At 36.8% G+C, this 27,058-nt stretch overlaps 2 protein-coding genes across 9 annotated transcripts in view; one reads left to right on the forward strand and one right to left on the reverse strand.

Moving 5' to 3' along the window:
• camta1b (calmodulin binding transcription activator 1b) overlaps positions 1–27,058 on the forward strand; it is a 278,270-nt gene that overhangs the window by 77,213 nt on the left and 173,999 nt on the right. The window lies entirely within an intron of this gene.
• Positions 12,486–14,085, reverse strand: LOC311282348 (uncharacterized protein). Its single transcript, XM_084396058.1, has 3 exons — positions 13,621–14,085; positions 13,431–13,523; positions 12,486–13,029 (listed from the first exon to the last, which is right to left on the reverse strand). Exons 1-3 carry the CDS (start codon positions 13,756–13,758, stop codon positions 12,958–12,960), a joined length of 303 nt encoding a protein of 100 aa, XP_084252184.1. The 5' UTR covers positions 13,759–14,085; the 3' UTR covers positions 12,486–12,957.

Raw genomic sequence — 27,058 nt, forward strand, 5'->3', positions numbered from 1 at the left:
ATGTAGACGAAATGTCAAAAGCGTCAGTATATGACGCCCTAGGATGAGAATGCGTTGGCATTTACATGCATTTATGCTTTTGAGAGTTGTAGTGCATTATAGTGCATTCAAAGTATTTTTTCTTTCTTTTGGTTTGCAACATTTTGGTCTGTGTTAAGATTTATTAAGTAACAAAATAGCAGTGCCATCATTTGTTTTGCAGCTGTACAATTTTATAGAAAATATAAGATTTGTGTTTTACCTTTCTCTGTGTTTGCTTAAGTGCTATCATCATAAGAACTTTGAGATATCAGTGCGTTGCTAATGATTGTTTACCATTAATGGCGAAACTTGCTCTGTGTCCTCCACATCATATTAACATCTAGAAAACTGGATTTCAACACATTTTCAAGTTTGCAGTCTGATACCTAGTGCCTTTATATTGCACCTTAACAAATAAGCTGAATGGAACACAGCTTCACACAATATTTTATTGAATTTTTTCTCTCTTTGAAATGGAAATGGACTTCAACAGCATTTGGCTTTCAGTGAGGACAGGAAAATGACTTGACGCTTAAAACTTGTCATGTTTTGTTTGGTTAGAGCCATGAGGACGTTGTGCTTGGAGGAACTGCTGATTGTTGCTGAGATTGCAATGGATGCCAATCCATGCCTCTGATAAACTATTCAGGAAGCATCTCCTCATCTATTTCCCATTTTCAGAGAGAGGGAGAGGGCAGATGGATCGAGAGAAAAAGAAACGATCCATCCGCGGTGCACCTGTGTTTTGGGGCTTAAAAAGCAGCTTTCCCAGCGTTTTTGCATGAAGGCGTGGCAGCCAATCAGAGCTAATGACCAGGTTGCTTCGCTCATCAGCGATCGCCGGGGCGGATGGACGGTCTCTGTGCGTGCGTTTGGTTTAGCCACGCGGCTCATGCGCTACCAGCTGGAGTGCCACACAAACTGCCTGATTAAAAGTAGCCCTCTCAAGACCCCTGAGTTCTCATCCTGAATGCCAAACTACAGGACTCCGGGACCGAAATGATAATGTGTTGAAGCAGCTCGGCCAAATATGGAATAAAGCTGATGGAGCATGAGGCGCTTCTTTTAGAGTTCTGGTTTGTGTTGGAGTGGGGTGAGTGACGTCCTCTCTGGATATGTTGTTGGCAGGTCCTAAAGAGCTACTCTGTACAGTATAATGAAATGTTGTAATGCCTTGTTTCCTCACTCTGGATTTGAGCTTTCCATGGTATAAACCAGGGGTACACATCTCAGTTCATGGAGGACCTGCAAAGTTTAGCTATAACCCCAATTAAACACACCTGATCCAGTTAATCAAAGTCTTTCAAGATGATTTGAAAACTACAGGTATGTGTTTTGGAGCAGGGTGGGAATTAAACAGGAGCTGAGAGTTTCCACGTACATGGAAAACCTGGAAATTTCAGAACATTTTTAAATGGCAATTTCCAGGCTTGGTAATAAAGTATTATTAGTATTATACATTTTTTGTATTATTATTATAAAGTATTATACGATACGGTATATTTCTGTACTAAAAAAATTTGACCATTTATTTAGTCTTTTTGGTGACTGTTATCCTCAAATAAGTATGATTGTTTAAATCTCTAAATTTTAAGGATTGGTAAATTGGAAATCTCTCCCTGCAGTCTCTGTAAAAGGTTAACAAAAATATTTATTTATTTTTAAATCACACTATTTTGTGTTAGTAAATGATTGGAAAAGACATTGGAAATTCATTGCTGGGAACTCTGAACTTTGATTTATAATTGCATTGGTTAGGAGTCAAAGAAATAAGTCGTTTTTTATCCCAAAATTCTATATCTGTGTGTTCCTATCCCATGCCGATTAGAGTCCAGAACTTTCTGAGGCAAAAAGAAAGGTAGAGATTTTTTTTAGTCTTCTTAACCGCTCCAGGAGACACCTGAGTAATAGCTTTCAGAGTTCCACAAAGGCTTGGCAACAAACACGGGAAATGGGAATTTTTTCCAAAGGTGCTCCGAGAACAAGTTCTGAGGTGAAATTAACTGCGTGATCACCGGCCCTTCAAAACGCAGCTGAAATTCTTCAAACAAACTTCAAAACTCCCTCTGGTGGTTGCATCTCTTGGTCCAAAGCTGTGTTTGATGGAGGAGTGTGAGAGAGACAGACAGACAAACGAGAAGAGAGAGACATTTGAAAGCTGCTTTGCTTACATTAGTCCATATGGCGGCATTCTGCTGCCTGATTCACGGCGCAAACGCATCCTTGAATTTTAAGCGATTGTTTGGGATTCTATTATAAGGAATCCTCATTTCCATTGCCTCTGTTCTTTGACCTACAGAGGATTACTGTGTTGCCCTCCGCGCGGCTTGCTGTTTCATTCCCGCACACAGGCCTGTGAAAGATTACATCAGTTAGTTCAATTACTGCAGCCATAAAGAGTGGCGTGCATCTGCGTGCGTGTGAACGAGTCACGAAAACCCACCCTATGCAAAAAACATGCTGTCGCTCTCTCTCTCTCCAGGATGAGCCAGAAAGAGCAGACGCATCTCTCAGCTTTGATTCCCCTCTGGGTCTCTCTGACTGCCTTTATAGCGAGCGCTCGAGTGCTGTCAGCGACTGTGTGTCTCTCCGCTCACCGCAGAGTTCACGGTGAAGGTTTTGAAGCGGTGACACTGCTTCTGCGCTGATAACAGTGTGAAATTAAAATCCTTCTTTCTGATGACGAGGAGAGCTGTTTCGCTAATCCTCAGGGGTTTGGAGTTTTTTGCCACCTTAGTGTGCAAAGGGGACGGGTTTTGGTTAGAGGGGCTGGACTAGCGGTGCTATGTTTGTAATAAATTATTAGTGGCCACTGGGGGCAGTTGTGGCCTTATGTTAGAGAGTCGGACTTGTAACCTGAAGGCACCTAACCCCCAATCGCTCCCGGGAGCCGCAGTGAATGACTGCTCTGGGTGTGTGTGTGTGTCCACGGTTTTGCAGTGTGTGTGTGTGTGTGTGTGTTCACTACTCAATGCTCCTAATGTGTGTGCACTAACTTAAATGCAGATGACAAATTCTGAGTATGGGTTACTATACTTGGCCTTCACGTCACTTCACTTCAAGTCAAATACTGATCAAAGTTTGGAGTATTATATATATTTTTTTAAATAAATAAATGCTTTTATTCAGCAAGGATGCATTAAATTCATCAAAAGTGACAGTAAAGACATTTAAAATGTTACAAAGGATTCTGTTTCAAATAAATGCTTTTGTTTTCAACCTTTTATTCATCAAAGAATCACATTTCCTCAAGACTATGAGCCAACTGTTTACTTGGATAATAATAGAAAAACAGCAGTAAATGATTTCTGAAGGATCATGTGACACTGAATAAATCGCATTTTCTAATGTAATAAATCCATAATAATATTTCACGGTATTACTGTATTTTTGATCAAATAAATGCAACCTTAGAGAGACTTCTTTAAATAGGCAAAAATCTTTCTGACCTTACATTTCTGAATGGTGGTTTATTACCTCCATGTATATCGGATTTGTGTAGTATATGATTGTCTGGTGCGTTTCCACAGTGAATGTTGTCAGCGCCGCCTGTAGATCCCGTGATGACACAGGGTTTCTCTGACACTTATTCTCCTTTCTTGCTGTGAATTTGGTGTGTCTGCCCGACCTAGACTGATCTTTTAGTCTTGCCTTGATGGTATATTTACTTCAATGCTTTTTACCAAACCAGACAAATTCATTGAAGTTTATATAAGGTACTACCTTCCTTTTTAATGACGATCTACTAATTTGCACTTGATTGTAATTTTAGACACTTGGGGCCAGATTTACTAAACACGGTATATTAGCATGAGAGCGCAATTCCAAAAAAAGCAGAGATGGCAGTGGAAAGTTCTGCTCGTGATCTACTGACGACATGCAAATGAAAGATCACAGATGCAGCCGGATCATTTCCATAATGACCAACACAATCTACCAAGAGCAGCAAAAATTAGCGTCTGGTTTTAGACAGCTTTGGGCAGTAAGTAATGGTGCAAATACCAGTAAATGTACGCAAACCTTAGTGAATCAACTTGCATGATTCATTTAAATACTCTCCTCCCATACAATTTGCGTCTGAAAGGGAAACTCCTACAAATGCATATGCAATAAATTCAGCCCCAAAAATAACCCTGTCGATGCCTTTTCAGTGATCATTTTTCACTGCGTGTCTTTAGTAAATCCTGATAGTAGTTTTTTAAAAGAGGGTTTGCGCTGGCGCAAGCTGTTAGTAAATCTGGCCCTTGGTGAAGTGATACATGTAGAGTTTACTAATATTCAATTACTAATTGCTACAAAAATGTAATTTGTTCAATTGTATTATTGTTTATAATTGGTGAAATGACAATCCATCTGTTTGTCCTAAAATGTCCTCTTCATGGGGTGCACTTACTCTAGGTACTGTAGGACCAGCTCATCTGAGGAACAAGAGTGCTAAAAGAATCGTTTGGTGGAATCTGAATCTGATTCAGTTGAATCAAATTCCTTGCGATTCCCAACCAAATGCGGCACATCGGTTGATTTGGTGGGTGAGGTGAGAATGCTGTGTTGTTTTCTCTCTGGAGGCTAAAGTTCATAGCTGTCGATCGTTCAAACGCCCACCCAGAAAGTGTCTTCTCTGTCTCTCTTTCTGTCTTTTTTCCCCAGTACTGCTGACAGAGGTGACAGAGTAGGACATTGGCGATATGGCATTAGGCGTCTCTCTCTCGGTCATTGTCTTTCTCTCTGAAAGGCTGTTTGCACTAAAGCAGCTCTTTAAAAATAGAGACGTCTCTCATCCCCGTGAGGATGTGCCTTCTCACAAACAGAATAACATCCTCTTTCTCTCAGGATATACCTCGTGATGTCCTTTACTACTTTCTCTCTCTCTCTCTCTCTCTCTCTCTCGCTCTCGCTCTCTCCTTCTCTTCCTCGCTGAGTGTTGCTAATAAATAGAGTTCTGAACTCTTGAATTGCAAATGCTCTGATGTTGGTCATAAATCTTGTGTGTTTATGTGTCATAACTCTGAATCGGAGGTTTGTGTGCATGCTTGTGTGTGTGTGTGTGTGTTTATGTCGTTGGTGACTTTAGAGGCACAGGGGCAGGACTTTCCACTTTTAGGAGAGTTGCGAAGGGACCCCGAGGCCGGAGCGTCATGTTAATTCATTCATTTATTCATTGGGCGAGAGAGAGAGTGGTACACCAAAGGCACTCGCTTGTGTTATCTCAAGTGCCTTTTTCGGCATGCTATTTGTAAAAGAACCAATAACGTTCCCCCTTTCCCAAACACGCAGCCCTTCTCTTTCCCTCAAGAAAAGAGCACAAGAAAAATAGCCTGAAAGAGTGTGAAATGAAACACAAACGGGAAAGTGAGGCAGAGAGCACAAGCGTTTAGTGAGGTGTGAGGGGGCCGCTCTGTGGCCTGCCCTGTTAGTAATGGATTGGTTTTATGGAGATGGAGTGCATGGTGGAGTTTGGTGCCAAGCACAGGGACAAACCCTCCTGAGAGCGGAGATGAATTAAAATTGGCCTAACCGCCTCTACAAAATGGGGGTAGAAGGAACGCTTGGGCTGTGAGGAGCTGATGTGTGTAGATTTGCTATTGCGAAACCATTTCTGAAAGCCAGCTTGTTTTGTTCAGTGACTCTTGCAAGTATTGCGGTTTATCTCATACGGTCACACGCAGTCCTTTCAACTCGATTCGTGCCAATGTTCTTATGGAGCGTTCAGACTGTACTCTAGCAGTGTTGTTGTAATTTTCTAACTTTGATTTGGAGCCAGAATAATCTTAATCTTTAATCTTAAACTAGTTCTTGAACAAATTTGAACTGAAAATTGCTTTTTCCTTTTCGTGACGTGTCAAATCAGTCGCCAGGACTTTTGTTGACTTTTTTTTTACTGTTCACTGCGTTCTTCGTGATTTCTTGCAAACTAGTAACCTTATACAACCTCATATATATTAACTCACCTTTGGAATAAATATCCCTGATCTTGTTGTATACGATTCATTGGTGCATTGGTGTTATTCTATAATGATGATAAAGGCGATGTTTTCAATCTTACCACAGAATATGATAACTTTCCCATCTCTTCACCTCAGAAATCATTTTTCTTTTCAGCTGACGTTTTATACATGGAAATAAAAAATACTAACCAGTAATATCTCATCTCAATATCTCTTATTTTCATTTATATACATAATTTTTTATGTACACAACCATTTTTTTTATTGTTTTCTATCTGAATATATTTTAAAATGTAATTTATTTCTATGATGCAAAGCTTAATTTTCAGCATCAGTCTTCAGTGTCACATGATCCTTCAAAAATCAGCTGCTCAAGAATTGCTGCTATTTGATGAGTGTAAAGTTTAAAAGAACAGCATTTATTTGACATAGAACTCTAGAACCGTATAAATGTCTTTACTCTCACTTTTGATCAATTTAAATGCATCCTTTATTAATAAAAAAAAAAAAAAAAAATACTGACCCCAAAATATTTAATGGTATGTATTTGGTTTGCATTAAAATAGTGATTTATGGAAATGAAATTTAGTTGAGAATAATATTGCATGTATTTAGGCCGTTACTCATGCCAGAACATTAATCAGTTGCACCTACAGTAGAAAGAGGACCACCAGAGAGGAATCAGAGCTTTGGGCTCTGTTGCAGCAGGAGGTTGGAGTAACAGCTATTTTTGGTGTATAAGTGCTGTGATGTTCTATGTAAAACTCATCAAGACCTCAGCACACATGTTAAATTCATAGGCGCTTGAGGAAAATAGATGAAAAACTTGCAGCATGGACTCGATCTGCTGAACTCACATCTTACAGATTTCTTTAGATGCTGCTTGACTTCTTGCAAGGAGATTCTCAAACACATGACCTTGTACACGGCCTTTTATATTCCCATTTACATGTGACATGGAAGCGCTCTTAAAGGGATACTCCACTTTTTTCGGAAATAAGCTCATTTTACAACTCCCCCAGAGTTAAACAGTTGAGTTTTACCGTTTTAGAATCCATTCAGCTGAACTCCGGGTCTGACGGTACCACTTTTAGCATAGCTTAGCACAGATCATTGATTCTGATGAGTCCAGTAGCATTTCTTTCAAAATGACCAAAGAGTTTAAATATTTTTCCTATTTAAAACTTGACTCTTCTGTAGTTAAACCGTGTACTAAGATCGACGGAAAATGAAAAGTTGCGATTTTCTAAGCCTATATGGCTAGGAACTACTCTCATTCCAGCGTGATAATCAAGGAACTATGTGGCTGTACCATGAGTGCAGCAGGCGTAATGATATGACGCAGCGCCTGAAAATAGTCCCCAGCTCGGTAACTTCTTCCAACGTGACCGGGACTAAGTTTGTCTAACCTATTAGACCTATTTTCAGGCGCTGCGTCATATCATTACGCCTGCTGCACTCATGGTACAGCCGCACAGTTCCTTGATTATTACGCCGGAATGAGAGTAGTTCCTAGTCATATAGGCTTAGAAAATCGCAACTTTTCATTTTCCGTCGATCTTAGTACACGGTTTAACTACAGAAGAGTCAAGTTTTAAATAGGAAAAATATTTAAACTCTTTGGTCATTTTGAAAGAAATGCTACTGGACTCATCAGAATCAATGATCTGTGCTAAGCTATGCTAAAAGTGGTACCGTCAGACCCGGAGTTCGGCTGAATGGATTCTAAAACGGTAAAACTCAACTGTTTAACTCTGGGGGAGATGTAAAATGAGCATATTTCCGAAAAAAGTGGAGTATCCCTTTAAAGCCAATGTGAATTGTCATTTGTGGCCCATTTTCCTATGGAATTGGAAAGCAATTTTTTTTATTATTATTATTTAATATGGATTGTGAAATCATGCCGTTCTAGGTGGCTGACCAAGGTTGTTTCCCAACAAACTAAACAATCTCTCATTTGCATGTGTAATCAGAATGCTGTGGGCTCAGGAATCCTGCCATGATTAGCACCATGTTTTCCTTCCTATTAGATATATTTATTGCCATTTACTAATTGGTATCCTTCTCTTTTCTTCTCTCTTTCCTCTTTACTGTTTCGTTGGATGCTCTGCTGATGGCCATAACCTCTTCCACTTTCTCTTCTAATCCAAGGTAAGACAATAAATTAAAATCTTCCTCCCAGCTTCCTGCAACTCCAGACTAGATAATGAGGCTGTTTTAACTGAGATAGATTGACATTAGACATCTTTTTGAGAAGACTCCAAGAAACTCCAGGGGTTTGGAGCGACACACTCATTGCCGTCCAGTTTCAGCCATGCCAGCTGGCCCCTGCCAGAGTCCTTTCATACTGAGAGTCCACTCTCCCCAGATGAATGATCTGCATTCAACTGCAATTGCGTATTCTTTCTGAGGCTCGTGTAAACATTTATCAGGGACCCAAAGCTGGAATTTGCTGTCTGTCTCTGTTGCTGACATACTGACCTGTATTTATATCAGAACTATGGCGTCTATCTGTCTGTCTGTCTGTCTGTATTCAGTAACCGTTTTGACTGATTCACTGAGTTCATTCAGTGAACGATTTGTCAGAGTGATTCAAAAAATGTTGTTTCTAATTATTTAGCACACATGGTCTTTTTAAATTTTTTTATTTATCTAATAACAATTAATTCAGACTACAATCCACATTCACTTCTCATTATGGCACAGTGGTGCAGTGGCTGAAACACGATGCAGCAGATGCTGAAATTCATCTCTATTTTGCAATACACAAATTGCAGTAAATAAAGCTAGTGAAGGTATAGTGACATTTACTTCTTTCTTTTTTTTTATTTCAAAGACGCATAATTGTGTCTGTAGAGAATGACACTCGCTGGTTTTGTTGCTGCAAGTGTGTGTTTGCATGAAAGTGTGTGTTCAGCTGTGGTCTGCCCTAGTGAATATCCTCCTATTTGATCATTATTTGGCAAAGCATGAATGTCCTTCCCTTCACTTTCAGCTACACTTCACTATAAGCCCCACGGGACCCCAAAATGCCTTCTGATTGGCATCTTCTGATGTCCCCCACTGTGGCACGGCTCTTTTCTTTAACTTTTATGATGTCTCACCTTCACTCGTTCCCCTCTCGTCCAGTCTTTCTTTATGCTGAACATACTTCCCATCACAATAAAAATCATGCAATTCCAAAGTTAAACCAAGACAAAATAAGATGCAGAATTGATGAAATGTTATCGGAAAGGACCTGACTTGATGAAATACAGCGTCTGGCCAGATGATCTTACTCAAAACCAGAGCTGACCACTTCACGCTATATTCCTTTTTTATTTCTAAAAAGGACAAATCTCTTCTTTTAATCGGCGTTGAGACACACAATGTTGTTAGAATCTCGTGGAAATATATCCGTATTTGGGCTGTGAGCGTCGGTGTCTCCGATTAGAAACGTGTAGAGAGAATCTCTGAGTAAGCAACTAAATAATGGCCCTCTGGAAACATCACAACACAACAAGACAGATTCAATATAAAGAGATGAAATCTATTTTGGGAGGGGGGGTATATTGGGTAACAACAGCAGTGGAGATGCCGGCGTGTTTTTTGCACAGGGATGTGAAAAAATGGAAAAAGCAGGCAGGGTTAACTATATAACTATATGAAACACTAAGTTAGGAGTGTTTTTAATACTTGTATATATTGCACTAATATTATGCTCTATTATGCTATATATTATGCTGTATAATATTGATTGTTATATATAATATTTGACACAATTTACATCAAAGTATGTAGTAATTGTAGTGAAAACACAGTATTGATCAGGTGTCATATAACAATGACACTGTACACAATTTCAAACCAAATCACTTCAGGCCTATGTATAAAAAAAATATAATAAAAATCCTCACCTTGGATTTTCTGAAAGGCCTTTTCAAAAATAATCCTTCTTTTGTATTCGGTTTACCATGGAAATAAAATATGAATGTACTATACAATGCAACACTGGGTTCTTGGCATAGTGATAAAAATTATAGCTTTTCAACACGAAATGGCATTTGCAATTGTCTTTCTTTCTTTCTTTCTTTCTTTCTTTCTTTCTTTCTTTCTTTCTTTCTTTCTTTCAAGAAACTAACTTTTATTCATGGTGTCATAGTGTTAAATTGTTCTTCTGGAATATTTCGGCTCTGAAATGATGTTTTTTTTTCTTGTGTTGAATATCTGTTAGTCATCCCTTTCCCTCCTGTTGTGTGGCAGACGCAGAAAAACAGCAATGTAACGCTTTCTGATTGATAGGAGAAAAAAAGGGGAGGAAAGACTTTTAAAGGAATCCCCTATTGCGAAAATGTGATGTGAGCTATTTCTCACCTCAAGCGGCTTGGTGAATGTGTGCATTAGCGTGAGAGCTTTCTCCACACTTCTGCTTAAGTGTGAGTCTAATAGCTGTGCACACACTGACGGCGCTTCTGCAAACCCTGACACTTACAACATCGTACGGTGGTTTGTCAGCATGGGCACGTTTAGTTTTTTTGTCTTCTGTGTTTACAGATTTTACTGATGACCAACAGACATATTTTGGTATAATACTAACATTATTTGTTAAGTTAACATATATTGAGGAAAATAGTCAACTTCCAAATAACTCCCCCTTGAACGTACAGTGGAAATGATCTCTCGGATGTCTAACAGACAAAATGTCAGACAGAGCAGCTTTTTACCCATATAGATATAACTCCAATAATTACTTTTTCCCCCCACATTTTATGAAGGAAAGTCATTGTCCATGCCACATCAATGCTACGGTGTTGAAAATGGCTGCCAGGATGTTGTTATGTGTGGTTATAAGGTATTATGGGTGGTTGCTAGGGCATTGTTATGAGGTTGCTATGGTATTTTGGGTATTTGCTAGGTTGTTGATGCTGTATACAGTTTAAGTATTCTCAAAGGTTTGTAGTTGCAATGCAGTTTTAGGGTACTCTGGGTGGTTGTTAAGGTGTTGCTATGCATTAGCTAGGTTATTCTGGGGATGCGTTAGGGTAGGGCAATACTGTGCAGTTACTAAAGTGGTTGCTAGGGTGTTTCTATGCAGTATTCAAAGTGGTTTGTAGTTTCTAAGTGGTTGCTAGGTTATTCTAGGCAGTTGCTAGGGCATTACATGTGGTTTCTAGACATTTCTAAGTGCTTTTTAGTAAATTACTATGAGGTAGTTGCTAGGGTGTTGATTCATGTCCATATATCTAATCATGGTGAATGAGTTTAATTAATACACACTGTAGGTTTATAGTCTGAGCAGTAGTTCTAGTGATGGTGGCCTTAATGATAATAATAACAGCAGTAAAAGCCTTAAACAATCCCACAGCTTGTGAACTGACATTTATGTAAAGCTGTTGTTTGGTTCATTAAACAAACTGACACAATCAACGTAAAAAAAGTCTCTGTATGCTGCATGAAGCCACGGCTGTTCATATCTAACGTTGTCTATTCCTGTCATTCAGAGAAAATTAGCCACTCGTGAGTTTATGAAACGTGCTCTTCGCTTGTTGATAAAGGCTGTCAGCTTACTTTGTGTGTGAGTGTGTCTGCGTGTGTGTGTGTGTGTCATGCTGACATGCTGTAATTGTGAACGGGAGTTGAATCATCTGTGAATCTGCTAGTGCTGCACAATTAATCATATCGCAATCGCAATCGCGATGTCAAGCCTATGCGATTATATGACGCAAAATGCTGCGATTTTATGAAATAAATAAATGCGTGTGTGGACATGACAACCCATTCTCTCTGAGAGCTGTTTGCCCATATTCTACACCGCTAATAAAAAGAAGACCAGTCAGTTTCAGTTTACACTCAAAAAAATAACTCATTGGACAAACTCAATTTAATTGAAGGCAGGATTTCCATCCAATAAATATGTGTAGCCCCAACTTATAAAAAACTCATTCATGCAATGAAATGTAATTAAGTTGGTCCAACTCAATTTTGACCAACTTAAATGAGTTGGTCCAACTCAATTTTGACCAACTTAAGTGAGTTGGTCCAACTCAATTTTGACCAACTTAAATGAGTTGGTCCAACTCAATTTTGACCAACTTAAGTGAGTTGGTCCAACTCAATTTTGACCAACTTAAATGAGTTGGTCCAACTCAATTTTGATCAAATAGTTTAGATGAAATGGATACATTTATAAAATTAGTTTTATGCTTCTTAAACTTAAATTAGAACATTTCATTGAAAAATCAATTAGGAAATCCTTATTTTGTACCCCATAGAGACAAGACAAACTCAAACTCAATAGTGCAATAGTTATTTAATGTGAAAAGTACTTAGAAAAATGCAAGTACACATTAAAGCCTTTATCCAAACATGTACAAATGTCTTTGTTCTGTTGAACACAAAGGAAGATATGTTAAAGAATATGGGAAACTGAACAGTTCTGGGCCACCATTGACTTCCATAGTAGGAAGAAAAAACAACAGCTATGAAAGTCAATGGTGGCCAAGAACTGTTAAGTTTCCCATATTCTTTAACACATCTTCCTTTGTGTTCAACAGAACAAATACATTTATACAGGTTTGGAACAACCCTAGGATCAGTAAATGACAGAATTTTCATTTTTGGGTGAACTATCCCTAAAGACAAGAACGACTAAGTAGAAATACACACAAAAAGTGTGTAAGAAAAAGCATGTAAGAGTGTTTAAAAAAAAAAAAAAGTGTGGTGTGTGTGCGTGCATAAGTATGTTAATGACTCAATATACAACGTTTTCTCAAATAATTCTCATTGTGTTCTCAAAAAAAGAGCACATCTCATGCAAACAGCTTGATTTTAAGTTGCTGGATTTTTGCATTCAGCCTATGTCCATCCAAGTTCATTAGGATTTTCTGGATAAACTTGAAGGTGTACTTGAGGTTGTCAGGAAAATTAAGATCAAGAGCATAAATGAGATCGAACAGCATGATGAATGCCAGGATCACGCAGTCTAGGTCGCTCAAAACCTTAATGCCCTCGATCACAACTCCGATGTCTTCTGTACAATCTCCTTGACTGTGTTTGGGATTTCATTTTCTGCATCCTCAGTGGCCTGGACAAAACACAAAATACTTTGGTTAAGCCCAGGTGAATTTGACCCTTTATATTTTAAAAGTAATCAGCAAATTGCATTGCTACTTTTCACTTTTACTATTACATTGTTGGCTGCTATTTACTTCCATTTTATGGAATTCTACAAATTCTATTGTGTTCAGATGAACAATGAAAGGCATACACATGAAATGAAAAAAGTTATTACCCCTGCAAAATTATTACTATTAAAAATATTATTTTATTAAAATGAATAAAACAAAATTTTATTATTCCACTAATACATATTTTATTGTGAAATGAAAATTGAGCATTTAATAATAAATCAATCATATTTTCTTTTATAAAACATGAAAGTATTAACAGAATTGTTGTTATATTAAAAAAAAAAAAATCACTTACCACATACTCCTTGAAGAAAGAGTCTGGATCTTCAGTCGGGTAAATCATCAGGCCTTTCAGGGTGCACTCTCTCCTGATGTTTATGTTGTCACACTACAGCAGGGGGGAAATCAAGATTGAAATTAGCCAAATGCAGAAAGCTGTACAATAACTAGACAAAACAGAAGACATTGCATGCATTTATACTAACAGAGTCTGTGATCGTCAGGGCGTTTTTGATCTTTTGCCCCTTCACTCCTCCTTTGCTCTTGAAGATCTGCATCAGTTTATCTGAAAAGTGGTCCAGCTGTAGGAACATTGATTGCAGTGGCTTCGTAGTGATCTGCATGAACTCTGCGTTCACCTTCAAAATGAAAAAAAAGAACACAAAAACAATTTCTTACTACGAAAAGAACCTAATAACGACTAAAATAAAACACTACATAACATGTTTACTTACTTCACTCTGCTGAAAAAGAGCTGGCCATTGATTCTTGAACACCTCTATCATGGGCATTGGCTGACGACAATGGGTTTGAAGTCTATTAATGAATGTGGAATGTGGATTGTGTTTCCGGTATCTGTGGGTGTTAAATGTCCTGTAAATATTACTTTCAAATGCACATCCTACAAACATACACTGAACTGTTTCATTATGCCTGAGATGTCCATTTATGTGTTGAAAATAATCTTTCTGTTGCTTGCTCCTTGCATAAACACACATGACACTGGAATGTTGTTAATTCTTCTGGCTTTGGAGTTTCCTGTTTAGCATGTATTTTGTACGTGTGATTAAGAAGCTTACTCCATATACTAAACGTGCATGGGCAATCTGTGTATGGACATGGATAGCGAAAACTGCCCCTAAAGCACAGATGAGTCTGCATAAAATGCTGCAGCAACAAATACCTGGTAGCTAGTTGCGATGGACACATTCTTTGCACTGCCACATTCACAATCCTAAAAAGAAGAATAAAAAAGTATTATAAGATACCATATTTAACAAATGACACAAGTAGCCTAAATCAGAATATTTGAATATGACTTACTATAACTAGGAGGTTGCTGTTCACCTGGTAATATTCATAAATCTGTGAAAGAGAAAATGTTGATTAGGAGTGGGAACCAGTACTCATATGAAAATATGCTTTTTGAGGTGAACTAATCCCTTAATATGACACTTTACAATTCTCTCAAGTAATTAAATTGATTTTAAAATAATTTAAAATGTTTACTTGGTACAATTGTCTACCAGCAATATTTAACCCAGTCGCATGAAAATGCATATCTATAGCATGCTTTGTGTTTCATCGCGCAGTTGATACGCAAAAATGACTTTTTACATGCATAGCCTATTTACGCACTGTAAACCCTTGGGTAGGTTTAGTGGTGTGGGGTACGTGCATATTATACGCCATCAAAGTGCGTATGTATGTATTATATATAGATAGATGACGTTAGATGCCTATTTTTTTTTTTTTTTTTTTTGAGAAACGAATGGGAGTTCACAGAATACATAGATCGATAATTTCAACAAATATGCGTTTTATAGCGTTAATCAAATAGCGTGTTTACTGCAAAAACAGACGACTATCGTCCATTCTGTCACATTTTTCAGGTGTTCTGATGTAGGTTAACCCCTGTCTGTCACTTGCTCTGATTTACCATGGGCAGCTCAGCTACTATGTTGTAAATAGGTAGTTTACATGATAAAAGTAATCTTAATATTGAGATATACGTTCTACCTTATGTAACTTACCTCTAGTTAATTATTTAAACAGGCCTTTGAACAAAAACGATGTTTTCGTGTATTCCCCCCCCCCCCCCCCCACAGCGCTTAATGTCATATGGTGATTGTGAAACACGGAACACCTCACTTCATGATTTTATGCTGAAATGTATTTTTTTTCATGTTAGGCAGGTCAAATTTGATCAAGAAAAACGCACTGTGGCCAATTCAGCGTGACTGAGTGACGCAGCTAAAAATAGACTCGGCGCCGAAACAATCGCGGCGATCGCAAGCTTCTAATTCATTTTATGACGGATATATCAATCCAGCTAGCAAGCCAATAAGTTAAGAAACAATTTTGCACAGTTACAGTCAAATTCGGGATCGTTAGACTGGTCTAACACAGAATTTGCACGTTGCGTGAGTAAGTTAAGCTATCGAAGGGACACTTAAAACAATTCACCTCGCATAACTTTCACTGCTGTTGCATGCATATTTCACTCAAAATTATGATATAAGTTACACATCCTCTTACAGTGAGGTAAATTCTTTGTTACAAATACTCAAACAAGATAATACTTACCAATAACGAATACGACGTTGCAGTCCTTCTTGCGCGGCAGCAGACGATAAAATGGCGGCCACACTCTGAGCATGTTCTTCTCTGAGCTTGTCTTGCACATGCGCAAATGGCGCGCTCCGAAGCCAAATTAATTTGAGTTAACCAAATTAAATTAAATCTCATAGATGACACTATTTATACATTTTACGTTAGACTTATTAAATATATATACGTATTATTCCTAATTAGATATATTTAAATAAAGTGAACACAATTTAAATGTGTCATACCTAAGAAGGCCTTGAATCATTTTTTTGAGTGTAGGCAGTGGCACGTGTGGCGCGTATGCTCACGTCGTGAGTTTTCCCGTGAAGATGATGCCGAGCAGTCGGACACTGAACTGGTGGGATCGTGGTCGTGAACCGAACATCTCTTACTCTTTACTAGTTAACAGTAAAGAAACACAAATGAACAATAGGTGTGTTGAAAGATACAGTACAACTTACCAAAATGTTCATGCCTCATACATAATATCGATCAATCTGTGTTTTTCAACTGCGGAAAGAGGTCAATAAAACAGCTGGAGAACAATGTTATATAACATTACATTTACCTCCGGAAAGCCATTTGATAGCGCGTTAGTTGGCTAGACAAATTATAGAGAGGAATATTTTGCTAAATATGTGCACTATATTAAATATTTATCATATTTGGTAACACTTTATAATGTTAAAAGCTGAACGCTATTAATCATTAGTTAAGCATTAGTAAACAGTTCATTCGTCATTTATAAAGCATTAATAGACATACAGCTTTAAATGCTTTATTCTTGATTTATAAGCATATCTATAATGTGTTTAATAATTGTATTTTCATACTTTATTAATGATCAATTTATCATTTCTAAATGAAGTATTGCATTATTTACAAACCGGTTATTTAGGAGTTGTCAGTGGTTCATAAGATCACTTAGAAAGTGTAAGTAAATGATTAATAAACTGTTTAAATACATATTATTTTTCAGACATATAGTAATAGTTACTTAGTGTGTTAATAAATGCTTTATTAACATGCATTTCTACTGTAATTCAGGGTTAATTCAGGTAGTTATAAAGCATTTAGTAGAGGTCAGTTAACTATTTTTGTGAGCTCATCTAAAGTGAGGACTAGTTATGCCTTGTAAAGCATTTACAAAGGAGATTTAAAGGCTGTTAAATATTTTATGTTCTGTATCAGTGTGTTGTGTTTGTTTCCTTTTTCTGTTTAGAAGATCAATGAGCCTTCAAATCTCCTTTGTAAATGCTGAAAACTGACCACTACTAAATGCTTTATAACTACCTGCATCTACTACATTTACTTACACTTTCTAAGTGATCTTATTAATCAAAGACAACACCTAGTATTGTATTGTATAGTAGTACCAAGAATAAAGCATTTAAAGCTGTATTTAATGTCTATTAATGCTTTATAAATGAATGAACTGTTTAGTAATGCTTAACTAATGATTAATAGCGTGCAGTTATTATAAAGTGTTACCTTATATTTTTACTTATATCATTAAAATATTGTAACGTTGTTATTATAGCCTAGTAAAAAAAAAACACTTTATGTTTACTGTTATTTTTAACCTTTAATAATAATACCAGCTGACAGGGCTCTCTGTATGTTTACAGCATTAGGTGAGATCTTTTTTTTTTTTCTTGAGAAAAATTAACATGTATCTACTGTAGCTAATATTTATCCAAATGAATCGATATTGATCGGAATCAAATCATTTGAATTGAAATAGTAAAATTTGTGTCAAGCAATAATAAAAACAGTAGCCTCTACCAGTCATTGTACCATGTAAACATTAGAACATTTTGTCACTAAACTTAACAAAATTCTGTTTAATTACCAATTGTTTTGACAATCACAATACACATCCTGCTTAAATGTCCCTGTTTGTCTGGACAGAATGTTCAAAATATCTTATTTTCATGAGCATACTTGCTCTTATTTATTGTTCTATTAATTTTATACTATTGTACTTTTGAGACAATAACAAGTTTGCGGTAATGCAAAGATGTCATTATTTCATTTTGTAAAAAAACTATTATTTTAATTTGAAAACACTGTGCATTTAGTTGTTGTTGCTAGAAATACACATTTCAGCATTATCACTAATCTGTTAACCATTTGTTTATTATATCGCAATGGCATATCGCAGTCGCAATATTGACCTCAATAATCGCAATATGACATTTTCCCCAAATCACGCAGCCCTAGAATCCGCTCTTGTAACATAACTCATCTCAGCCCCTACCTGTGACCTTTTCTCGATGACACTCTTAATATGATGGCCAGACACAGGAGCTCTTAACAGGTACAGATCCATGATTCACCGTCAGGCCCCTGTTTCTTCCTGTTCTGTCGAAAAGGCCAAGTCAAGTGTTGTCAAGGCCGGCAAACAATGGGGAAGTGACACTAGTGGAGAAGCTTTCTGAGCACTCTGCAGATAAGGCTGCTGTTGATGTTTTTGCATGCAGGAGAACTCGATGATGGGTAGCAGTGCTGTGTTTTGCTAGGATAATAAAACATTCGATTTCCGTTTGCTCGTTCGTTCATTTTAAATAAAATTTTAATAATATCATAATATGCTTTATTATTATTTTTTGTATTAAAAACAAAAACAACAACAACAATAATAATGATAATGTATTTGTATTAATATGCATTAATTAATATTAATATGATTGTATTGTTATTAGTATTAATTAATATTAATATGATTGTCATTGTTAATGTTTAATATTGGTGTTAATTCTAATATTTAATATTTATTTGTCATGTATTATTATAGTTTAATAATAATAATTATTATTATTATTAATTAACAATGCATTATTATAGTTTAATAATAATAATAATAATAATAATTGCTATTTATTATGATTAATAATAATAATACTTATTATTATTATTATTATTAACGAAAACAAAAGCAATAATAATGATAATGTTGTTAATATTAATATGATTGTTAATGTTTATTATTGGTGTTTATTGTAAGAGTTATTGTTTATATGTCATGTATTATTATTATTGTTTAATAATAATAATAATAATAATTATTATTATTATTATTATTATTAATTAACAATGCATTATTATAGTTTAATAATAATAATAATGGCTATTTATTATTAATAATAATAATTATTATTATTAATAATAATTATTATTATTATTATTAATAATAATAATAATAATTATTATTATTATTATTATTATTATTAACAAAAACAAAAGCAATAATAATAATAATAATAATAATAATGTTGTTAATATTATTAATTAATATGAATATGATTGTTAATGTTTATTATTGGTGTTTATTGTAAGAGTTATTGTTTATATGTCATGTATTATTATAGTTTAATAATAATAATAATAATTATTATTATTATTAATTAACAATGCATTATTATAGTTTAATAATAATAATAATAATAATTGCTATTTATTATTATTATTAATAATAATTATAATTATTATTATTATTAACAAAAACAAAAGCAATAATAATAATAATGTTGTTAATATTATTAATTAATATGAATATGATTGTTAATGTTTATTATTGGTGTTTATTGTAAGAGTTATTGTTTATATGTTATGCATTATTATAGTTTAATAATAATAATAGTAATAAAAAAATAGCTATTTATATTAGCTACATATCCATCCACCATCTGACCAACTACAACTGTTACTACTATATCAGCTGTGAGAGGCTGTGTTTTTTTTTTTTTTTTTTTTTTGCCGTTTTACCTCATTACTGAAGTAGCAGCGTTGATATCCTACCAAAGTCTACATTTTACTATATTTCCGGAACACAGGTTGTTGAGCTTTTTGCAGAGAAATTCGCTATTCAGACATTAACGATGTTGGCACAGTACTAACTCAGTAATCAGTTAGTAATCAGCAGGGAAAAGGCTTCAGCGCTCATTCATTAGGCCCAGCATTAATATAAAGCTTGTTATTAAACCGCTTTACTCATTACCGATGACTGTTTCCATTAGGCAGGGAGAGTGGGTTTGACCCCATGAGTGGATTGTCAAATGAGGTGCACGGAATGTTATGGATAATAAAATCCAATTGACCCCTCTGAGGGATCACAGGACGAGTATTCTCTCCATTCCTTGAAGTCACGCCAGCCATTCCAAGCCATTATATCTAAGCGCTGCCGGTTTCCAGCGCAGCTTCGCTCACTTATTGCGTTCTGTGCGAGTCTGGTTCTCATTGTCCTACGATTATACCTTAGAGACAACAAACCTGATGATAACCCCCTGTGTTACATCTTTTTTTTTTTTTCTGTTGATTTATTTAACTCCTGGGCCCTCTTTAAAAAAAGTAATTAAAATATGGTAATGACAGGAAGATGAATGAGAAAATTGTGTTTGACTAGGCTTCTCTGAGCTGTCACAAAACCTTGGCAGACACTGATAGAGCAAGAACCGGGAGCGGGAGAGAGCGAGAGATGGAGGCGCACTGTTAGAATGCCAAATCATTTCACGCTGCAAACACAACAAGCGCATACGAAGAGAAACACACATATACAAGCGGCGACGCACACACTCTCTCAAATGCACGGTTGCATCTGGAGAGAGGGAAAACTCATTAGCACACAGAAGGGGGAAAAAAAAACGTGAGCCGCCACAAACAACAAGGAGTGAAAAGCAAAACAAAGACCAGATCACTGTAGCTCAGTGACTCTGCAAACAATCTCCCCGGCTGTGGGTTAGCATCTGAACGCTTCTTTCAACTGCCCTTCATCCGTAAAGGAAGCCTTTTTTCTTAACTTCCCCCCTCAAAAACAAAGATGGCAAATGGGCTCACTCTGTAGAAAATTTTTGTTGTCAATAACAATTTTGGTAACACAGCAAAGACTATAATGCTTTTATGTGATGTCATTTTTCAGTGTTAAAATATTGCATTTATGCATTTATATGCTGTTTCCTCTGGTTGTATGAGAATACCAACAAACCCATCGACTCAACCAATGTTCGGGTAACTTGTTTGATCAGTCATAATTGTTTACAGGTCTTTTTACAGTTATTAAAAAGCTATTGAAAGTCCTTGTTATAATTTATTTTCTTGATTGTTCAAACTCTTTTTAGATACGTTATGCTAACAACTTTTATTTACAAGGCAAGGCCAGTTCCATTAATCATAATTTCTTTGGCTCTTAATGGAGATGGACTGTAATTATTGTAATTGGCACACACAAATATTTGAAGAGTTCAGATGCAAAAGCCTCTAAGTGCCATCTGAAATTTTCTTCTAGAATGATCATTTTTTATCAAGCTCGTATATTTAAGTTCAGTAATTTCACTTAAATGACAATAATAGGTCATTTTCATTGCCATTTAAGTGAAATTACTGAATTTAAATATACAAACTTGATCAAAATGATAATTCTAGAAGAAAATTTCAGATGGCACTTCATTTGAACTCTTCATTTATAAATTATCAACACAATTATCAAAAGTTTGCAATCGGTATTTTTTATGTTTATGAAAGAGTTCTCTTATTCTCACCAAGGCTGCATTTACTTAATCAGGAATCAATAAAAACAGTAACATTGTGAAATATTACTGCAATTTAAAATAACTGTTCTATTTGAATCTATTTAAAAATGTAATTTATTCCTGTGATCAAAGCTGAATTTTCAGCATCATTACTCCAGTCTTCAGTGTCACGTGATCCTTCAGAAATCACTCTAATATGCTGATTTGCTGCTCAAGAAAAAATGACTTGTTATTACCAATGTTGAAAACAGTTGTGCTACTTAATATTTGGATAAATGTGTGATAAATAGAACGTTTACAAATGCTTTTATTTGAAAAAGAAAACTTTTATACCATTTTATGCTGACTTCAAAAATTCACCTTGTTTCCGCCATAAAATTAACTGTGACAAAAGAGATTAATAGATTTCAGCTTATGTTTCTTTAAACGTTCTGATCCCGCCCCCAAATCTATCCCAGCATTCAGCGAGCTTCTTAAGGATAACTAGCTATCATAGAAAGTTTGGAGGATCGTGACGCATTCCAGAGGTAATCCCTGGATAAGGATTATGTTTGCAGTGTACTTTTGCATAATGCAATGTGATCATGTCTATCAAACTGAAAGGATTTAAATGATGTTCTAGAGTGGAGTTTGATGAGAACAGGCGACAGGGTGTGCGGGGCGGCGTTCGTTTGTGCCAGCATTCGCACATTTTGCTCGGCGGTGTTCATTTTGCATGCCACCTTTCCTTTGAAGTCTAGCAATGGGTAAAGTGCCACAGAATTGAAGGCCACGCTGTGCTGCCTGGGAAAACGTAATTGGAAAGAATGTAGATCCTCGGGTTAACACACCTCTTGGGCAAGGACTCTTGTTATGGCCCTCGACAAAAGAAAGAAAGCACTCCAACAGGTTTGGCTGGGAAACCTGGTTAGCAGATATATCAGAAATATGGTGGACACCTAAAAAAAAAAAAAAATTATTAGATTCATCAGTTTCTTGTAAAAGAGAAGCGGGAAGTCTAGTTACGGTGGTGAAATAGAATTTTGGGATGAAAGAAATAAAAAGGTGGTGGAAGGAAGGAGTCTGTAAAAGTGTGGAATGAGGAAACAGTGGAGAGCGAGAGAGGAAGGAAGAGGAGGAATGCAGAAAGCCTACACACCTTCACCTGACTTTATTACTGTATCGACTGAAACCTTCATATCCCCCAGAATTCTCTGCCACTCGGCACTAAACCAGGACCCGTTTTTTTTTTTTTTTTTTTTGGCATGTTGATTGCTTTGCAATGCGGCATGTATTATTCAGCGGCTGTAATTATTCTGCTGTTTAGTTTTAGGCAGAGAGTGGAGGAAGCTAAGGGTTGCTTGTCAGTGCACTTTTTAAAAAAGGAACGGCTGATAATATCAGCGCTGAAAAAGACAACGGTTCTCCACATAGAGAAGACGGTGTGTGTGCGTGAGAGTATTTCCCGGTGTGCATAAATCCTGTGGAGAACTAATCCTAGGTGGAGATCAAAGTGAGATTCTGAAAATCTTTATCTTGCAAGACCAAGAAAGCATTGATGGGAAAAAAACAGAGGAGCGCTCCATTTTTAAGTTTAGAAACAAATCAATGACGCACACGGCGACTACAAAACGGTTTCTTTTAATTCGGAGTGTTTGTGCATTATGTAAGCTTGAGAATGAGTCACTTCTTAGTTTTTCTAACTGAATGTTTTTTTGGGTGATGCATTGTCTGAAGTGTATTTATATACTCACAATCACAACACTGATTTTACTAGGCTTTTCCCTGCTGCAAGCTTCTGGCTGTCCATTTAAAAATCAAGGAGAGAGAGAGGTGTGTAGATGAATCAGAGCCACTCCAGCGATTAAATCTATTATTAGAGCAACAACGGTTGAGGATTGATGCCACCCAATAGTTGTGTGTAAGCAGAAAAGCAGAGGAGTTTGCAAAACGTGAGCATCTCCTGGATTATAATAACCCTCATTAACATTTTCACACATGGTTAGCCAACAAACAAACACGGAGATCAACTCTTGTGTCAGATTTACGGCCCTCGGGAAGAGGTGGACTAAACAGGACGAAAGCAGCCGGGTCTCTTTTATATTCTATGCAGCGTTAGAATTTGAATTGAAGTAGCAATCAGGATGCAGAATTGCAATTGAATGTTAAAAGGAATTGGAAGTCAAAGAAGTTCAACTGCAATTTTGTACGTTTGTCAAGGCTAACTTTGAATGTTTGAAAGTAAAAGTAACAAAAGAAAAGAAAGACTGATTAATTCTGGAATGAAATTGACTCTCTGAATCATTAAGTCAAGTGATTTGTTCAAAATCTGACTCGTTCAGAAATGAAACTAGTGAATTTCTTTCTGATTGAGTCATTGAATCCTTTAGTCAATCGATTCAGTTGAAACCACTGATTCGTTCAGGAACTTCACTATTGTGATTTGGATCTGCTTTTTGGATCCGTTTTCATTGACGGTGCTCAAACAGACAAAGTTCAAATCTGTTCAAATCCCATTGAGATCAAATGATCTCTTTTACAAAGATAGACCTGGGATAATATGATGCAAGTTACCCAGTATGAACTTTTAGTTTATTGAACTGTTGTATAAAAGCAATATCACATTCACTAGTGTGCTTTTGGTCTGAATGTCAGTGTGGGTGTGATTTACTTGTGTCTATAGCCCAATCACAGCCAACTTGACATTCAGAACAACTGCACACCTGCTTGTTTGGTATTGATTAAATATTGAATAAATTAACTTTTGTTGTCCAGGCTAGAAAAAGGTTTGATTTCCCAAAATGTATTACTTGTGTTGCAATTATTCCTGTCATTCCAGTTCAACTTCCTCTTCCTCAATCTTCTCCAACCCTGGTTCTGCAAGCGTGCTGCGGCAGTGTGCCATTTTCTAGCATTAAGTTAATTAGTTTTTAGCATGTTTTGAAGCAGTTGTTGTTGGTTGTCATAAAAGCAGTGCGACTGCACTGGCAGGACATTTTTCATCCTGCTTTGATGAAGTATCGAGAGTTTTGGGGTTTCTCCTGTGAAGTTGCAAACAAATGCATTTTCCATTTTCATGCATACGTGCGCATACATTGCAATTATTCTCTCTGAGGAGAAAGGGTGTTTGCAGAGCGGCTTCTCGCATCTCTGTCACCTTGAGAGATCAGACCAGAGGTGCATTTCCCACCAAGCACTTCATTAGAGTGACAAACCTTGTTCCAAGCTTTGCGAGAAACATCAACGTCACCCAAAATTAGCGACGATCAGGAAGGGAAAAGGAGAGCTGACTGACATCACCCGGGGGGCTCCGAGCACAGAGAAATACAGACTGTGGTCTGCTTCGGGAAGAATCACACGTCTACCGCAATCCGTCTCCCAGGGTTCCTCTGTCAAGTCTGTTTCTTTAGCAAGCTCTTCTATCATCTTCCATGGCCCGTTCGGCTGTACATTAATCATCATGCCTCAGGGAAGAGATTCTGCTGTCCACACTGGTCATCATGCAAAGGATTATAGATGTTCTATAAAGTGAGGCATGGGAAGGGTGGCTCCTCTGAGATTCGTATGCTTTCTGTCCCTTTTTCTTTCAGTCTTGGGTCCTGTGCCAGTCCGTTCACCCGTGTTATTAATGGAGGTTTCGGTCCGAGAGGAGGGGCTCGTCGGCTAGTGTCCTTAAGACAAAAGGGAGGATGCTCCTGCTGATTTGAGGAGCTGGAAATCCAATTTCCCTTCCTCTGTTTTAATTTTCAGACCTGATGGGGCAAAGAGATTGCCACTGTAATCGCTGGCAAACCTTTAAACTTGTGCCATGTGCCAACGCAGCAAAATGTTGGCGTTTACTCACTAACGGTCTACAGATAGCGATCGGCTATCCAGAGTCTCCCAACCAAAGACCTAATGTGATAACAGCCTGATAAGTAATGAAAAGAAAAGGCCTTTAAATGTTTGCCAAGATTCCCACTGCGCCGAGGCTTCGCTGTGGTTTGGAAAGGCACTTTGTGTTCAGTTAACTGAAAGAAACTCCACAGAGGTGCAGTTCATTCTGAAATAGATAACACAAGTCCTTCACATTGTCACTTGATTGTTGATCATTAGCTAGCACTAATATTCTACCAAGATGTCCTTGATTAAACGTTTTATTGCAGTTGCACTGATTGAAATTCTGCCTGATACTGATCATTATTTTTGATAACACTTTACAATAAATTTAAATGATTCAACGTTAGCTAAAGCATTAGGCATCATGAACTAACAATGAGAGTGCGCACAAAAATACATTTTAATAATAATAATTTTAACAAACATGAATTAACAATGAACAATTGCATATAAATATTAAACTAGCTGTGTAGAAAATGTGTTGTTCATTATTAGATCATGATCTGATAACCTCATTATAAAGAGTTACCTTATTATTACGTTATTGATTATAACTGATAAATTACTCATATTATAAATCTGTATAAAACATGCTCTCTTAAAGGGACAGTGTTCTTCAGTGATGGTTAAATCTGAAAATACAGTCCAGATCAATCAAAATACTCAACGATATTTATTGTGTATTCCTACTTTAATCTAAAGAAAATGATGTCGCGCAAGCCTGTTCGTTTGCTAGCAACGTGACTTTTACTGTGACCACCTTTATTTTAACTTTTTAGCCTCACATCATGTAGAAACCATATTGTATTGCATGTACTACACATGGATGCTACATCAGCAGCCATTATAGCGATCTCATCCGTTGCACCATAAAGCAGTGAGTGCAGTGGCTCATTACTCTGGTATAGTACACAACAGTGGCATGTAATATATAATTTAACCATCCATGTCTCCCTGGCACTTTAATTTAAACAGCGCTCATGGTGTGCGGAGAGAATGGGCTGAGTAGGTTCTCCATGGAAATCCAGACAAATTATCTCCATGTCAGGAATCTCCATTCTATTACGGTCTGCTTGTGATGTATAATTTACATTAGAGTAATGCACAGTATATGTGTCTGATTGAATAGACTGAGAGCAGTTTAAATAAGTGGACCTTTTAAGCAAGTGTGATTGGGAAGAGTTTGAAAATTGAACATTTTAAGTGAGGCACGCACACACACACACACACACACAAACATTCAGAATCACCCTCGCCGTCATCGTGGCGGTAAACAGGAAATGCATTACTGCTCAAGAAAACCGACGTTTGATGTACTTGAGGAAACAGAGACTGAAAAACATGTTTTCATCCTAGAATGGAATGTCAGAGGAGATAAACATCATGAGCCGTTCCTTATATATTATTATGTGCAACAATTTGACGACCACAGAATTTAGATTAATAGCGTTCAGCCCTCGGGAAGTAATTTCCTTTTGAGAAAGTGATTTGCATGCAGCGGGGAAAGGAGAGACCCTTTTTTTGCTGCTCTTTTGTGGTGTCAGCTAAAACTATTGGCATTTAAAGCAACTCCCCAAGGTTAATGAGCCCCTCCATTAACCCTCCCCCCCGGGGAACGACAGAAGGGCATTCTGGGAGATGTAGTTGTAAAGTCAATCCACATTGACTCAGCATTCCATATTAAGTAATTTATGGGTGAATACAAGTCTTTCCTAACTAGTCTGCTCCCTGGTCAGAATTAAAGATGATTTGTTGTGTTAATGAACAGGCCATTAGTGGTTCTGCTACAATAAACTTGAATGAACACTAACAAGACCAGCATAATGTAGCGGCTCCTCACAAACCCTCATGACGACCTCCAGACGTTATGCAGTTTTATATCACGTTGCCATCCTCTAAACAAGCAATTTTGTCAGCCAATTGCATA

Source organism: Rutilus rutilus (assembly GCF_951802725.1).
Source record: "Rutilus rutilus genome assembly, chromosome: 22".
Classification (NCBI taxonomy): domain Eukaryota; kingdom Metazoa; phylum Chordata; class Actinopteri; order Cypriniformes; family Leuciscidae; genus Rutilus; species Rutilus rutilus.

Coding starts and splice junctions, on each gene's coding strand:
- LOC311282348 (XM_084396058.1), bottom strand. CDS start 13,758: ATGCAGATCACTACGAAGCCACTGCAATCAATGTTCCTACAGCTGGAC. Junction 13,524..13,620: donor CCCTGACGATCACAGACTCT/GTTAGTATAAAT, acceptor CCCCTGCTGTAG/TGTGACAACATAAACATCAG. Junction 13,030..13,430: donor CTTTCTTCAAGGAGTATGTG/GTAAGTGATTTT, acceptor TGTTTTGTCCAG/GCCACTGAGGATGCAGAAAA.